Genomic DNA, 18,154 nt, shown 5'->3' on the forward strand with positions numbered 1-18,154 from the left:
AGTTCAAATCTCACCGGCTCAAGGTTGACTCAGCCTTCCATCCTTCCGAGGTAGGTAAAATGAGGACCCAGATTGTTGGGGGCAATGTAAATATATACATACATTGCTTACTGGTGTACACTGCTTAGAGAGTACTTGCACTTAAAAGCAGTATATAAGTCTCATAAATAAATAAATTCCTAATCTTTGGTTCTTTCCTCTAGCCATTTGTAGAATAACTCCCAGATTTGGTAGTATTCTGTTTCTTCTTTATTTTTTAATCTCATAGTTAATCTGTCCATCTCTGTGCATTCCAATATTTTTGTAATTACTTCTTCCTCTGGTGGTACTACTTCATTTTTCCAATATTGCGCGAAGACTTCTTGCTGCTGTTATGATGTGTAAAGCCAAATATAAACTTTGTTTATTAGTCTTTTCTGGTGTTATACCTATTAGAAAAAGTTCAGGTTTAAATTCCACATGTTCTCCCAACATTTTTTCTAACCAAACATGTATCTTTTTCCAATAAGCCTTTGCTTTACCTCATGTCCATCAAATATGATAATACATGCCTGAGTTATGTTTACATTTCCAACATCTATCTGACATATTTTTAAACATTTTTGCTAATCTTGCTGGAGGCAAGTGCCATCTATAAAACATTTTATATACATTTTCTATATACGAAGTTGACATTGTCAATTTATAGTTTCTCTCCCATAATTTTTGCCATTTTTCTAGTTCTATGTTATAACCAAAGTTTTCCGCCCACCTTATCATCGTTTCTTTAACTTGTTCACTTTCCATCTCCAAAATTAACAAAAAATTATACATTTTCTTAATTAGAAATTAACAATATCTTATCAAATACAGTTTGTTCTTTATAAAACCCATACAATTTCACGTCTTTTTCATATCTATTTTGCATCTGTAGATGTGCCCACCACAACAGGTTGATACCCTGATTTTCCAGTTCTTGTCTCGATCTTAAAGTCCCATCAGTATTTAGAATATCTCTATATGTCCAGATTTTTTCAAAGTCTACCAAATTTGGATGTAAAAGGGCTTCCATTATTGATAGCCACCTTGGAATTTTTACATATATTTTAGTTTTAATTTTTTCCCATACTGTTAACAAAGCATTTCTTATATAGTGATTTTGGAAATACTTATGAATGTTATTTTTCCCATACCACAAAAAAGCGTGCCACCCCAGTTGTAAATCATGTCCCTCCAAATATAACAACCTTTTGTTTCTAAGAGTTATCCATTCCTTCACCCATGTTAATACAGATGCTTGATAATACAAAGCCCACTCAGGTAACCCAAAACCTCCATTTTCCTTAGCATCTTGTAGTGTTTTCATCTTTATTCTAGCTTTCTTTCCTTGCCAAACAAACTTCAAAATTAATAAATTTAAATCTTGAAAGAATCTTTTCTCAAGTTTTATCGGAATTGTTTGAAATAAAAATAAAATCTTCGGCAATATATTCATTTTGACTATAGCAATTCTTCCCAGCATTGACAATTGCAAATTCTTCCATTTTTCCAAGTCTAATTTTACTTGTTTCAGTAGCCTTATATAGTTATCTTCTTTTATTGTTGAGCATTTGGCTGATAGGTATATACCCAAATATTTAACCTTTTTCACTATCTGTACATCTATTGTTTCTGACACTCATTTTTTTTTTTTTGCTTATCTTTAAGATTCTTAACTATTACCTTAGTTTTTTCTCTATTTATTTTTAATCCCGCCATTTCTCCATGCTGTTCTATCTTTCCCCACAGTTTAGGAATCATCTCCAGAGGTTCTTCCAAAACAAATACTAAATCGTCAGCAAATGCTTGTAATTTATATATTTCACCTTTTATCCCCAGCCCTTTAATTTCTATATCTTGTCTAATATTTATTTTTAAGACTTCCAAAGTGAAGATGAATAACGGAGATAATGGGCATCCTTGCCTTGTGCCTTTTTTATCTCAAAGCTCTCAGTACAATCTCCATTCACCTTCACTTTGGCTGTCTGTTTATTATATATTGTTTTTATCATGTTTATGAAATTCTGTCCAAAATCTATTATTTGTAGTTGCTGAATCATAAATTGCCCAGAGACATTATCAAATGCCTTTTGGACATCTAAGAATATTAGTGCCAATTGTTTCCCTGGATGTAGCTCATAATATTCTATTATCACTCTTAAATTGTTTTTAAGTTGTCTCTTTGTTAAGAAGCCATTTTGATCTGGATATATAAATTCAGCTAAGTATTTTTTCAGTCTCTCAGCTATTATTGAAGTAAAATTTTTATAATCCACATTGAGCAGTGAAATCGATCTGTAGTTCTTAATCTGGGTCAAATCGGAGTGTTCTTTGAGTATTAGAGTAATATTTGCTTTCATCCATGTAGATGGGCGTCTAGCTTCTAATAAAAGTCCATTACAAACATCTTTCAATGGTTCACTTAGTATCTCTTGGAGACGCTTATATAACTCCGCCGGAAGCCCATCTGGACCCGGTGTTTTCCCATTTTTTTTGTCTTTTTATGGCCTCTGATATTTCCGTCATTGTGACTCTTTCATCTAGCATAGATTTGAATGTCTCTGGAGATTTTTGGAAGATTATTTTCTTCCAGATATTTTACAGTTCTCTCTCTTGAGGTTTCCTCCTTATCGTACAGTTTCTTATAGTATTCTTTGATTATCTTTTTTATTTCTTCATTTTTATATTGCAGATGACCTTTCCCATCTAATAGTTTATGTATTGTTTTCTTCTCTTTCTGTTTTTTAAGTTTATAAGCTAACCATCTTCCTGGTTTATTGGCATTTTCAAAAAGTTCTGTTTCTCTCTCTTTATCTGCCCTGCCACTTTTTCTGAGTCCAACAGATTTAATTTATATCTTGTTATGTCTATTTCTCTTTTCAAAGTCTTTTTTTGTGGATCTTTTTGCAATTCTGATTCTAACTTTCCAAATTTTTCTTGTTGTCTTCTGTTTGTTTTTCTTTGCCATATATGTTATAGCTATGCCTCTAAAATATACTTTAGCTGTGTCCCATACATTTTGTAATGTTGTATCTTCTTTTTTATTTTCTTTGAAGAAAAATTCCATTTCTTTTTTCGCTAACTCTATGAATTATCTTTCTTTTAATATAGATTGATTTAAAGTCCATCTTAGTCTTTTTTTGTATTCATTTCCAAGTCACTTTCAGAGGGTTATGTATGGTCTGCCCATGTGCCTATTTCTATCTCAATATCCTGTATATTCATTCTCACATCAGCCATCATCCAGATCATATCGATCCTTGAGTAAGATTTTTGGCTGTTTGAATAAAAGGTGTATTGCAATTTTTGTGGGTTAATCTCCCTCCAGACATCTTGAATTCCAATTTCCTCCGCCATATCAAAAAATGTCTTGGGTAGTCTTCTTCCAGTTTTTCCTGTTTTATTACTTTTATAGTCAATTTTTCCGTCCACTATTGCATTAAAATCTCCTACTAAACAAATATTTTGGTATTCCATTTCTATTATTTTTCTGTATAAGTTTTTATAAAATTCTTCTTGATTGTTACTTGGTGCATAAATTGCCACTAGCAGTGTTTGCTTTTGGTGCAGAAATATTTCTACTATTAAGATTCTTCCTTCTTTATCTGAATATACCAATTTAGAACCTATTGTCTCTCTAATATATACAGCGAGCCCTCTTTTTTTCTGATGTGCTGATGCGCATAGTAAAGTTTCCCAATTTTTGGATATTCCAATAGTTTATAATGCTGTTCTTTTATGTGTTTCTTGTAGACAAATTATATCTATATTCAATTTCAGTAATTTCCTGAAAACTTTACTACTTTTTGATGGGGAATTTAGTCCATTTATATTTACTGAAAAAAATCCATTTTCTTTCTCCATTTTCATTTCCATTATTTGTATTTAGGTCTAATCAATCTGGTAATCCTCTGTTCTCTAGCAAAAGAAAGTCCTTCACCTTTGCCCTCCTGGTCATCTTTCTGTTCTCTTGTTTGTGCAGTTGCTCCTTGGGTCATCTCTTACGTTTGCTTCTGCTCCTTACTCTCCCCTTGTCTTTGTTTCACTCCTTCATCTAAAATTGCTCTATTCCTTACTTCAGATTCTTCTGCTTTCCAGACTGAACCCAATTGATATCTTGTATTGTTCCAATTTATTAAGATGCCTTCCGGCATCAGCCATCTGAAGTTTATGCCTTTGGCAATCAGCTTTGTAGTCAAGAAATGATAATGTCTTCGAGTATCTCTTACTTTAAAACCACAATTTCTTTATTTTTGTATTGTATTGGCTCATCTCTAACTTTACGCAATACTTCATCTCTTATTGTCTTCTTTATGAACCTTACATGTACTTCTCTTGGCAGTTTATTTCTTCTTGCGTAGCTTGAGTTCATGCGGAATATCTCATCGACCTCTAATTGGATTTCTCCTCAGTCTGCCTTTAAAGCCTCTTCCAGAATACCAATAATCACCACTGCTATGTTTTCTTCTCTATCCTCGGGAATATTTTGAAATCTCAAATAATATTCCTCCTTTTCCATTTCTAGGATCCTAATTGCCCCCTCTAGGTCTTGGTTTGTTTATTCTAATTTTTCATTTTCTTGTAAAAACATTTCCATCTTTTTATCAATGTCCTCTGATTTTTCTTCAACTTTCTGTATTCTCTGTTCATTTTTAATTATCATTTGACTTTGAGCTTCAAATTTTTCCATTATATCCAGGATTTCTTGACTTACTTTCTCAAGTTTACTCTGTGTCTCTTCATGATTTTTTTGTGTCTGTTCATAATTTCATTCCATCATCTCTTGGTTCCTTTGCATCATCTCTTTTTTTTTTTATTGAATTTTTTTTAAATTTTACAAAAAAAGTTCCCTTCCCCGAATCCTCCCGACCCTCCCCTACCCTCCCCCAACCTTCCCAGAGCTGAATACAGGCTTAGTTAAAATTAAAAAAAAAAATCTTAAAACATATATTCCATGAACATATCCGAATACATTAATTACACAAATTATAAAATAATTGACAACAGTAATATAAAAAAAACAAGAAGAGAAAAAAAAGAAACAAAAATCTTAAACTTTAAATATTATTCAAAAACTAAATAATATTTTTTATATCCAACTTATATTGTATAAAATCTATCCATCTTTTCCATACCAAGAGATACTTCTCTTGCAATTGATCTTTCAAAAAAGCCGAAATCTTTGCCATTTCCGCCAAATAAGAAACTTTAAGAAACCATTCTTGCAAAGTAGGCAAAGATTCCTTCTTCCAACATTGCCCTACCAACAACCTAGCCGCTGTGATTAAATTTAACATTAATATAATCTCTTTACTATCACAATCAGAAACAATACCTAACAAAAACAATTGTGGAGTAAATTTTATCCTTCTTCTAAAAATTCTTTGAATATTCCACCATATCTTAATCCCAAAAGTTTTATATTTTTACATAACCACCAAATATGATAATAAGTAGCATCCAAACACCCACATTTCCAACATTTAGGCTGCAAGTCAGGATACGTACGAGACATTTTTTGTGGATCAAGGTGCCATCTATAAAACATTTTATAAAAATTCTCCCTTAAATTTTGGGCTTGTGTAAATTTAACATTCCTCACCCAAATAATCTCTCAAGTATCTAATAAAACCGGTTCATCAAAATTTTGTGCCCATTTAACCATACATTCTTTCACTAATTCTGCTTCTGAATCCAATTCTACTAACACCCCATAAATTCTTTTGATATGAGTTCGTCTTTGATCTTTTATTTGTTTTAACAAATTCTCATCTTCTCTAAGCAAACCCACATTACAATCTATCTTCCACCTCTCCATTATCTGCCTATACTGAAACCAAGAATAAATGATATTTTCCTGTGTTAAGTCTTCCAAAGATTTTAATTGCCAATTTTTACCATCCCATCTAAGTAGTTGTGCATAAGAAACACTATCCATCTTGACTCCTCTCCTTATCCTTTCTATCGCATGCCATGGTATAGCCCATAATGGAATTTTAAAATTGCTTCTATAATATTTCTTCCAGACCCGAAGTAAAGAAGTCCTTATAATATGAGATTTAAAAACCCTATCAACCTTTTTATTAAAAATTAAATAGGCATGCCATCCAAAAAGTAAATCCCAACCCTCCAAGAGGAGTACTTCTACATTTGTTAAATTAATCCAATCACTAATTAATGTTAATACTGCAGCATCATAATACAATTTCAAATTCGTTACCTTGAGTCCACCTCTCTCACGAATGTCTTGTATAATTTTAAGTTTTACTCTTGGTTTTTTCCCTGCCCAGATAAATCTGTTGATACCTTTCTGCCATTCATTTAGATTAACTTCATTCTTTAAAATGGGTATCATTTGAAATAAAAAAAGAAACTTTGGCAAAACATTCATTTTAATCGCTGCAATTCTCCCCAAAAGAGATAATTGCAGCTTCTCCCAATTTTCCAAATCTTTCTGTATTTTGACCCACAGCCTTTCATAATTATTTTTATACAGTTTTGCGTTAGAAACAGATAATATAACCCCCAGATATTTTACCTTATTGACAATCTCAAAATCTGTCAACCTAACCAGGGTCTCCTTATCCAAATTGGTCATATTTTTAGGCAATATTTTAGTCTTATTATTATTAATTTTAAAACCTGAAACCTGTCCATACTGATATATCAGATGTAATAATTCTATTACAGAGTAAGTTGGTTGAGATAGAGTAACAACCAAGTCATCTGCAAAAACCCTTAATTTATATTCTTTTTTATTAACTTCTATTCCTTTTATTTGCTGTGATTCTCGAATTTTAATCAACAAAATTTCCAAAGTTAAAACAAACAGCAATGGTGACAGTGGACAACCCTTCTCAATTAAAAACACCTCTGACAAACCCCCGTTAACTATGAGTTGTGCCATTTGCTTTTGATAAATAGCTCGAAGAGCTTGTAAAATTTTTTCTCCAAAATTCATTTTCTCAATTAGTCTTAACATGAATTGCCAATTCAGCTTTTTCAGCATCTAAAAATATCAATCCTGCAGAAACTTGATTATTTTTATCTAAATATTCTAATAAATTAATAATTTGCCTAACATTATTCTTCATATACCTTCCAGTTATAAAACCCGTTTGATCCTTATGTATGACATAATGCAAGACCCTCATAAGTCTATTGGCTAATATTTTCGAAAAAATCTTATAATCTACATTTAAGAGGGATATAGGCCTATAATTCTTTGGTAAAGTGAGATCTTGATCTTCTTTTGGAATCAAAGATATAAAAGCTCTGCCCCATGACAAGGGGGTCTCTGAACCCTGTAATATATTATTAAAAAGCTCCCTCAAAGGTTGAATCAACTCTTGTACCAAAGTTTTATAATAAATAGATGTCAATCCGTCAGTACCCGGTGCTTTACCTAATTTTAATTCTTTAATTACTATCTCAATTTCCTCACTGGTAATCAAACCATTAATTTCTTGTTTCTGATCTTCTGTTAATTTGGGAAACTTAGCATCTTTTAAATAATTATCTATATCTAAAGCCTGTACTTTAGTACTCATGTATAATTTTTGATAATAATCTAAAAAAGATTTCTTAATCAACTCCTTCTGATATACCAATTTACCATTATAATTTATTTTGTCTATAATTCTCTGTCTCTGCTTCTTTCTCAGTTGATAAGCCAATCATCTCGCTGGTTTATTAGCATTACAAAATGTATTTTGTTTCATATACAATAAGTTAGTTGCGGTTTGATCAGCCAACAACATATTAAATTGTGATTTAAGCAATTTTATAGATTCCTTAATCTTCTCATCTGTGGAGTTTAAGATCAAAGCTTTTTCTTTTAATTTAATCTCATCTTCCAACTCTTTACGCTTCTGCACCTCCTTTGTATCATCTCTTGAAGCAGCTTTAATGAGGTCTATGTTTCACTTTGAGCAGTGCTTTTTTTCTCACATTGCAGCATTGCCTCGATAGATCCCTGTGTTGTTGGACTAGATCAGACGTGTCAAACACAAGGCCCGGGGGCCGGATACGGCCCATGAAGTGGTTTCATGTGGCCCACAAAGCCATCCTGGAAACAGTGAGGGAACGGCCCCTGCTGCCTTGGCCCTGGCCCAGGCTGGATGGCTGGGAGCCAATGTACAATTTTGTGGTGGCCATCTATGCTGAAACGCATTCAGTCTTAGCTCCACAAGGCTGTCTAGAAACAGCAAGGAACTAGCCCCTGCCGTGTTGGCCCAGCCCCCTGGGTGCATGCTGGGGAGGTGTCACCATTTGTGAGGAATGAAGAAATGCATCATGCCTTGGCGCTTGCCCTGGTTCCACCCCCTTCTGCCAGAGACCCTGAGATCTGTCCCACTCCTGCTCAGGCCCCCACGGGCACCCTTGATGCGAACAATGTAGAGCTGGCCATGCCCACCCAGTAGGCCACACCCACTCCATGCACACCCACCCAGTAGGCCTCACACACCCTGGCCACACACACCCGGCCCCACGAGGACAACTGCAATGCTGATGCGGCCCTCAATGAAATTGAGTTTGACACCCCTGGACTAGATTGTCCTACAGAGGGTGCAGAAGAGGTTTTCTTCATAAGTCTGGTAATGTTTGATGAACTCGTTTTACAGTTTACAGTCTAAAATCAAAACAGTATCTGTTTGGGTTTAGCCAAAGTCAACAAAAATAGCTTTTAAAAGTCTTTTCCCTTACAATCTCACAACAAGGCACTTTGTTATTTGTCTCCTCAAGTCACTGTTGTGAAAATGTTTTTTCCATTTCCTTCTCTTTTTTCAGTATTTATTAATACTGTCGTTTCTTCTTTTGCCATTAGATGTCCTCCTTGGCTTATTTATCAATGTCTGATATTCTTAAAAAGAACACTCTCCCCCTTTTGTTAATTGCCTGCCGCCTTTAAGTTTGTCCTTCTGGGGGTCTTTAGTTTTCAGCTCTTTCCCATCAGGGGCTCAATATTTATCATATTCAAGGAAAAGGAAAGAAAGTTCTGGCTCACCCAGCCTTGGCACGCAGTTGATAATCAGCTGTTTTGCAGTGCTTCCTTTCCGGCTGGAGATGACTTGGGCTGCCTTGGCTCACCCGGCAGCCTTTCCTGCGCCTTTTCATGATGCCTGAGGGCTGGCCACAGTCTGCAAAAGTCCCATTGTCTTCCCTAATGTCTCTTAGCTACTTCACAGACTGGACAGATGGCGATATAGCTTTCAATGTATTTTTTCAAAGAAGGCCACCAAAACTGCTGTTTGATCAAGTGTAGAATCTTTACAAATCCAAAATGTCCTGCCAACTTAGAGTCATGAGCCCCCTTTAAAACAGTGCTCCTCAAGCTTGAGGGTACATACAGTTTAGTCCCAACTTAAGCTAGTCCATCACACATGGTGCAATCATTTTTATGAGCAGTGAGCCACTCATCAAATTTTAGCATTTCTTTAAGCTTCTCAGACAGTTCATTTGAAATCTCAGGATCCTTTTTCTCCTGATATCCACTGTGGCAGCTAACTGCTTTGAGGGGATGATCGGTTGAACCACTTTGGCTTTTAATACTATTGTATTGAGGCAATCTAAACAAAGCATCCATAATTTTTTTCCTCCTGGAATATAGCGCAGATTAAATTTGAACCGATTAAAGTATTGAGCCCAGCAGATTTGTTTAGAGGATAAATTGCGCAGGGTTTTCAGAGCCTCCAGATTTTTATGGTCAGTTCACACCTTCGAACATTGTTCGCCCCCTCTAGGAAATGCCGCCAAGTAAGCATATGCCTCCTTCTCCCATACTGCCCATCTCTGTTCAGTTTCAGTAAGTTTTTTAGACGTGTACTCTCAGGGTTGTTGCAGGCCCTGGGCATTCTCTTGAAACAGTACAGCCCCATGGCTATATCACTTGCGTCTGCCTGAATTACAAAGGGAGAAGTTAGGTCTGGGCGCTTTAGCATGGGCTCTGCTTCAAATAGCTATTGAGTTTTTTGATCACCACTTGGTACTCCACAGTCCACTTAAGTGACTGACTAGGCTTCAGCCCTTAGTTTTTAAAAGGTTGGTGATTGATAACATGATTTTTGTGAATGAAGGGATGAATTGTCAGTAGAAATTGGCAAAGCCTAGAAACTTCTAATTGCTTCCTGGTGTGGGGAGGGGCCCACTCTAACACTGCCCTTTTCTGTGTCCATTTCTACTCCTTCATTAGATATATGATAACTCAGGTAATCAATCTTATCTTGGTGAAATTTACATTTAGAAAGCCTTGCATACAATTCGGTTGCTCAGAGTCTTTTTAGGATTGCCCAGACCAATTTCACATGTTCTTCCATAGTCTCAGTATATATTAAAATATCACCAAATACACCAACTTCCCCTTGTACAAGTAGTCATACAACTCCCCATTGATCAGTTGCATGAACACAGCTGGGGCCCCCTGCAGACTAAAGGGGAGTACTTGGAACTGAAAACATCCCAGAGGGCAGTTGAAGGCAATTTCCATTTATCGCCCTCCTTGATCTGAACCCAGTAGTAAGCCTCCTGCAGATCTAATCTAGTGAAGATTTTTGCCTTTGGCTAGATATACAAGCGTATCCTTCATCAAGGGCAATGGGTAAACATTTTCTACGAACACCGAGTTTAATCCTCTATTGTCAATGCACAGATGAAGAGTTCCATCTTTTTTCTCCTGGAACAATACCAGGGCTGCTATCCGCGGTCTAGCCAGTTGAATAAATTCCCATTTTAAGTTTTTAATCTATGAAAGCGCAAAGCTCTTCAAGCTCTCATGGAGTTGAGTAAAGCTTAGGTTTTGGGAGTTTAGTCCCAGGAAGGATTTCAATACAAGGAGGCGGGAGCGCATCGGAGCACTTCTCACTAAACACATCACGTAGGTCCCAGTATTCCTTGGAGATTCTGGGCTCAGTTTTTGGGTGCTCTTGTGCGACTGTCCCCTGGTTCTTTGGTTTTTTTGCCTCTAAGCATTGGAATCTCTTCTCCTTTTTTGGCCGCCCTATGCCAGATTTTTAAGAGCTCGCTCCTTCAGTTCATATAAGGGTTCCATTTCTGAAACCAACAGTCCAAGCAGGACTATGCAACTATAAAACTCAATTTGTGCTTTCCCATTCTCATTTCCACTGGCTCAGTTATAAAATGATCTGCCCCCACCCCCAGCTACTATCCCATCCACTTGGCAAAAAATGATTGACACCTTCAGCTGCTTGAGTCTTAGTTCCAACTTTTCCACCACCTGAGGGCTAACCACAAACCTGGTGCAACCTGAGTCCAGTAGAGCCAACCTCCTCCCATGGGTCCCTCATGAGGACACCACTAGTTCCACAGGAATGGTTATGGCGATTATGTGTCGACTTACTAAGGGGTCATCATCGGAGTCGGTTTCACTCCCAGCTCCTCATAATCAGGACCTCCTTTCCTTTCAGTGGTGTCTCACAGGTCTTGGAATTGGCTTCTCTGCCTTTCTCCCCAGGATCACTGCTGCTTTGAGACTGGGCTTAGTGGATTGGCACTCCACGGCTTGGTGCCCCTCCTTCCCACACTTGAAGCACACAATGGATTGTGGTCTTGGCCTGGATTCACCCTTTGCTGACTTCGGGGTTTCCTTATGACCGGGGAGGAGGATTTGTGCCATCTGCAGCCAACATAGTGTCAGTCTTGGGCTAGGTCCCAGGCTAGGACTAGGTGGATCTCTACTTCATCCACCAGCACATAACAGTGTTGTAGGGTGTGTGAGGCCCCACACGAGATGCAGCTGTGATAGACATTTTTGAGGCCATCTTTGAAGCAAACGATCAGCATGTCTTCAAGCCATATGGCTAGCCGGCACACCCACTCTTGGAACTCCTGGGTGTACGCAGCCACCGACCTTGGATGATAGTCTTTATCCAGGTCCGAGCCTTGCATTCTGCCAATGGGTCCTCGAACTGTTGGCGAAGGGCTGTCATAAAGTTGTAGTTCCAAAGCTGGGGGATGTTATCATTGTGGAGGGAGACCATCCATTTGGTGGCTGCACCCTCAAGAGCCATGGTCACCCATCTTACACTGCCTCTGTTCCCAATTCAGCCCCATACTCCTGCATGTAATTCCAGACTTGCACGAGAAAGTACTCTAGTTGATTGGGGTCTCCCCTGTACTTTATTCCTGGGGCTGGGACCTTCGGGCCATGGCATCTCCTAGGGATAGCTCCTGCAGGGAGAAGGCCTTGTGCAACAGCTGGTGCTGGCATTGCTGGTACTGGCGCCAGTCCAGGTGGAGCAGGTGCAACTGCTGCCCTGACCACTGGCACAACAGCTTCGTCCACAGCTTGGCTTGGGGTAATTCAAGGAGCCTGAGTGGTCATATGAGTGAGAGTTTCCCGGGCTCTCCTATTCTTGATTGTCTCTTGCAACAGGTACAAGGCATGACTCATGGCTCAGCATGGCATCCTCTGGGTCCACATCCAGAGGGAGGACTTCACCTCTGTCCCCCTCACACCACTCCTGCCTTTGGAAACCTCTGATCTTCGTTTTGCCCCATGCTCAACAACCATCTGGGCCTGACAAGCTCCTCGTCGATGTCTAACTCTTCCAGCCATTTCACTTCATCTTGAACACGGCACAGTCTAGGAGGGGTCCTGCCCAGGGCCCTAGTCTCCATTCGTTCTCATAGCTGGACATTTAGATGCTCGGTCCCCACAGTAGATTACAGTCTCCGGGTTGACTTAAAGCAGACCTTGCCAGTGTCAGGGCTGCCTCTTATTAATCCTAGGAAAGAAAACCCTTGACTCCATAGATTCAGAGAAAAGGTAATTTTACTAGGAAAGAAGTGATTTCAGCAAAAGCCAGCAAGGTCTAAAGCAAAATGTATGTGAAGAGACAAATTGAAACTAACCCCAGAGCCCACCCCCTCAGTAGCTAAGCAATTAGAATTCAGTTATCGGCCAGGAAGATGTTTTGCAAACATCTCTGATCCAGGTGCATCGCTGCTCCAACATGCATGCCTTTCCCAGGATGGTTGGCCTTGAAGATGTTAAACAACCCAAGCTGGTGTCTCTAAGTCCAGGCCTCCCCATCGTTTCTCAGAAATTCTAGTTTTCCCCTCCCAAATATCCATTGCTTCCCCCCACACACACACACCCACACCATTTCCATGGCAGCTGGCAGCAAGCTTTAAGGAAAGCAAAGATGGCTAGGCTGCACTTTTCGAGGCAATTGAAACAAACTAATCCCTCTGCAGTTTTGCAGATTTACTGTCTTTCACTTAGTTATAAGGGAAGCATTCTTCCAAAGGTCACATATATAATCTTTAAACAAATTGGACAGCCACTCCATAAGCAACTGCACTATCTACTGTACATCTGCATCCTTGCCATTTATCAACATATTATTTTCCTTTTCATAATATTTTTAAATACTAATATTTATAGCATTCAATTTCACTGTTTAATATATAATTTCTCATTTCTATACAAATCTCTAAAATATACTTCCAGCATTCCCTAACTGCAGTTTCATTCAATTTTTTTAATTGTATTCACTATTGGAAATAATTTTTTTAGTTTTCCTTGGCCACTTCCAAAATAGTTCTTCAAAATTGTATCATCAAAATGATTCTGAATTCCATCTCATTTAATCTTAACCCTGTTCCTCCTTGACTTCCTTTTTTGTAACTATTTTATCTTTATGCTGTATTTTCTCTCATCCTTAGTTTTGCAGCATTCTCTTATATACATTTTTCCAAGCTCAGTGTAACCTGAAAGATTTCTTTCCCAATTTGTAACATATTTCTTATCATTTTTTCCAAGCAGATTTCATAATTTGTATTTATGTCCATTCTTATCTTCTAATGCTTTTTATATAATTTCTCTTCCTGAACCTAATTCTGCTCCTACTCTTGTTTTACTTTTTCTTTTCTTCCATGTCTATTTTTCTCCATAATTCAATCTTGAGACTACCAAAGATTGTCCATCTCACATTAAGAGACTCTTGCCACATTTGTGTCTCATACTGTGTCTGTCATAAATAATCAGATCAGTTGTGCTTTTGATTCATTTATTTCCGACATATGCATATGTTCGTGTGTGTATATATGTGTGTGTTTGTGCATGTGTGTATACGTACATGCAACACACACATACATATCCCATGTATTTGAAATAAACTTTTTCCTAAGCAGATGCTCATCAAAATCAACGTTCTCATTCATTCTTGGATCTGTGAATAGTGTAATTACATATTTGGCGTTATCTCATCTCATTCCAACCTTCCAGCATGATTTTTTTTTTCTGGATTATATTTGTTCAGAATTATATAGAACGTGTCCCCAACCTCCAGGCCGCAGCCCATTATTGGCCGTAAGCTGTTCAGAACCAGGACGCAGAAGTATCATGTGCTACACTTGCGCGAGCAGCGGGTGAATGCATGCATGCACACTCCATTTGCACAAGTAGCAGGCGTGCCTGCCTGCCACTCACGCAAATGGAGCTGCATGTGTGTGTGCTTGCTGGATGCTGTCACGGAATCATTCCCCCCCTTCCCCACCAGTTCATAAAACTGGAAAGGTTGGGGAACTCTGATGTAGAATTTTTCCAGCATCATTCTTGGTTTTGTTGGAGCCTGACATGCAATGGCCATCAAACTAGGAATTACTACCTTCATTTGTACCCACAATAACATAGATTAAATAATATTTTTAACTTTTCTTTTTCAATTTTTCATTTAGGTTTGTCATAGCAAAAGTGGGGAAGTTAATTCTGCAAAAGTAGCAAATCTGGTAAAAGCTTATGTGGACAAATACAAACATTCGCGAAAGAAAAATCCAGATGAAACGCTTTCTGTGGAAAGAAAATAAATCCAGAATGAAAAAATGCCATCAGGATGACTGCAAAGTGCAATTTTGACTTGAACTTTTAATTAGAAATAGTGCTGAAATCTGATTTTGATAAGATTATTTTTCAATATAGTGTATAATGTTTTCTTATAAATAAATATAGATTAATGCTTCAACTTTATTCTTTTGCAAAAAAGCTATGTAAAAAGAAAATAAAAGGAATAAAAGACACCACCCCCACTCCCACCATTCCCAATTAATAATACAGTTTGTTGAATGCCACATGTACAGCATTTTTGATTCACACAATCTGAAAGAATACAGAATTTTGGGCAGGATAGTAAAAGACTGGAGTAGATTTTTCTTTGATTTTCTTGCCACTCTTTTAAACCATAGTAAATGTTTTAAAATTGTCTCAGTGTCTATATGTTGTCTTTTCATTTCTCCTCTTGAGGATTTGCGAGTGTTAAATCCCAATATAGTTCTGAAAGGTGTAGTGTAGATTTTAACCTAGTGCTTCACCTTTGGAGAACCAACCCGTTAATATATTACACAAAAAACCCAAGACAAAGGGGTCACTCAGAAAGTTAAAGCAGAGCACTATCACAGTTATCAATTCACATTCTATTTCAGAGGGTGAACTCTTTGCCTATATTGTTTATATAACTAAAGATAATATTTATCTTACAGGTTCATTAGTGTGGATATTGTTTTTATTTACAATCAAGTGCTATGTTTAGTCTCCTGAAAAGAGTTTTTGTTAGAGTAGCATATGTGCTAATTTTCAGTATAAACTGGCTGCTGACACTTTACAAAGTCTGTAGAATGCAATTTTGTTTAAACTCACAATTTGCATTTTATAATTACGTGTATTTCTCAACCATTTAAGATGGGATGGGAATTGATAGTAGATATATTATATGTTGGTTTGGTGCATGTGTGTTATTTTCTCAATGTTTCTGAATTTAGGTCTACTTCAGAAATTCATGAAATTTCTCAGACTTGTGTGCTCATTCTTAATTTTTCTTTGCTGATATATCTCTTTTGTCTGTATAAGATATAATATTCACAGATCAGACTTTAAAAATCTATGTTTAACCATGGAGTTAATTTTCTTCTTGATGCAAAAATAATAGGGATCCAGTTCAGTGCTGATAAGAGGAGGAAGAAGATTCCTGTTGAGGTTGAGACAATCTTCATTATTATTGTTATTACCGGTGAGATGATGGATTAGGAAGTTTGCTTAATGTTTTATTCCCATATCTCTTCAGTATAATAGCAGCAGACTTGTAGCAAACCTTCACTGAATTTCCAAACTGAATTAAAAGTGATATTGACTAGCATGCTGTTGGTTGGTTTCCTTAAATATTTTTTAAAATTCCCTAATATGCAGCCTTTTAATGATGGTTCGGGCACACATCACTGAATTGAAAGATGTTTGTTTGTTTGTGACTTGTGACAAGCCCTTCACCTGACAGTGAATGGAGGTAATTTGTAGTTGTTATTTCAAGATGCATCTATTTTTGGATTAAATACTGCAAGCATAAGTCAGCATGCTTTGCTTGAAGTATTTCTGGGGCTGGTCACTTGGGGCAGTGATTACATCAAGCATTTTTTTCCCTTTTCTGATCATTTTGTCAGTACTGAAATGCTGATTCTTGCTGGACATCTTTATGAAGTGTGTATATATATATATATATATGACTGAATTTAGCCAATCTATACTATTTTTTTTAATTAAAACAACAATGGCCTTACCACAAATATACGGGGAAAGCTTGTAACCAAGCTTAAGAACATTTCCTCATTATAATAAGATTTCAGTCCTACTCACAGAGAGAGGAAATTCAATTGGTTAATTCATTAGGGCACTGGAATATACAGGATTAGTCCGAATAGCCAAGTTATTTTTATATTCCTGTGACTATTGACTGAAAAAATTATTTCTTAGTAGTATATTGCAAGAATTTCAGTAATAACAAAACAAATCCAACTGCTTTAATTGCTATTAAAAAATAATAATTGATATTCCTTGAAATTGTATGGAGGGAGAGATAAGTGGTGCACTGATCACTCATTCCAATCTTCTGCTGTGCATGTGGCTTAAATGTTTTATAATTTTAAATATAGGAAAATTAAAATCAGGATCACAGTGGCTGATGTAACTCCAGACTCTGGTGTCTGTAGCATAGGGCTGGAACAAAATCTATTGAAAACAATATTCTAAAGAGTTTTATGTAGTTCAGAATATTTTCTAATAAATTCTTTTGACTAAGCTGGAACGAGTCTGCCTCTTCTTAAATTGTGCTTATTTAGAAACTGTGTTTTCTCCCTTAATAATAATTTAATAATCTTGCACCCCACCTGACATTCAATGACTGAGTGGATCACTATAATCACTACATCCCAACCAATAGTGTGTACACTAAGGTATTGTCCCATCTCTATTCAGTGCCTTGGAAACTGCCTTTTCTAAGAAGCAAGCATGGAAACCTTATTTCATGGGGTTTGGAGTATGGGGAAACATTTCAAAAATTAACATTGAATGACATTGGTTATTTTAATAGTACTGTGTTAATGGCAATATATTACTACATGTGTTACATGTAGTAATACATTGACTTACAGCCACAATGAACACTTCCAGAAAAAGCATAAAATATGGTCATGTGACTTGGAGGCAGCAAAGAGCCCTAAATGCAGGCCAGTTGCTAAGGGCCCAAAATGAGGTCATGTGATTGTAGGTGTAAGGACCCACCCCACTTTGCATCTTAAGACAGAACTCTTGGAATCTTTCTTCCAACAGGCATCTTTATTAAGAGAAACTGATTGCAGGCATTCTAGACAGGACTCGGGGTCCAAGTTCTCCCATTCAAGGTTTTAAGGGTTTCCCCAGTAGCCCCACCCCATCATCCCCTTCTTCCAGCGACAGTCCCAGGCATTACATTCCCACCCCCTTTCTCTCACTGCCGACAGGAGGTAGACTTCAGAGAGGAGTACATGAAAGCTAATAGCCCCATTGTTATGGTTAGTCCTTTTGATGGTATCCACATCCATCTCTTTGAAGTGTACTGAAGGGAGTGAGGGCCATAAAGCCCCTTTGTTCACCCCCTTCCCTTCATCGTATGACAGAATCCAGAGAAGGCAGGAATGGGGTTTTCCATAGTTGATAACTAGAGATGAAATATAATTGGATTCTAACAGTAGGGTAGCCATTGGAACCTTTTGGAGGATCCATCAGAACTTCAAGCAGTTGCTATGTGACCAGTCATAAGTCAAAACCACCTGTACTTAGCTCTATGGTGGTTCTTGCTTGTACATAACTCAT

The 18,154-nt window shown here is 37.2% G+C and overlaps 1 protein-coding gene across 2 annotated transcripts in view; it reads left to right on the plus strand.

The window, feature by feature from the left end:
- SCAF11 (SR-related CTD associated factor 11) overlaps window positions 1–17,102 on the plus strand; it is a 103,189-nt gene extending 86,087 nt beyond the window's left edge. For both annotated transcript variants that reach the window (XM_039355310.1, XM_039355311.1), the window contains exon 15: window positions 14,719–17,102. In XM_039355310.1, coding sequence (XP_039211244.1) covers window positions 14,719–14,847 — 129 coding nt within the window. In that variant the 3' untranslated portion in view covers window positions 14,848–17,102. The remainder of the gene's footprint in view (window positions 1–14,718) is intronic.
- Window positions 17,103–18,154: the final 1,052 nt, after the last annotated feature.

The sequence above is a fragment of the Crotalus tigris genome, unplaced genomic scaffold, assembly GCF_016545835.1.
Source record: "Crotalus tigris isolate CLP2741 ecotype Arizona unplaced genomic scaffold, ASM1654583v1 scf7180000018670.1062102, whole genome shotgun sequence".
NCBI classification, from domain to species: domain Eukaryota; kingdom Metazoa; phylum Chordata; class Lepidosauria; order Squamata; family Viperidae; genus Crotalus; species Crotalus tigris.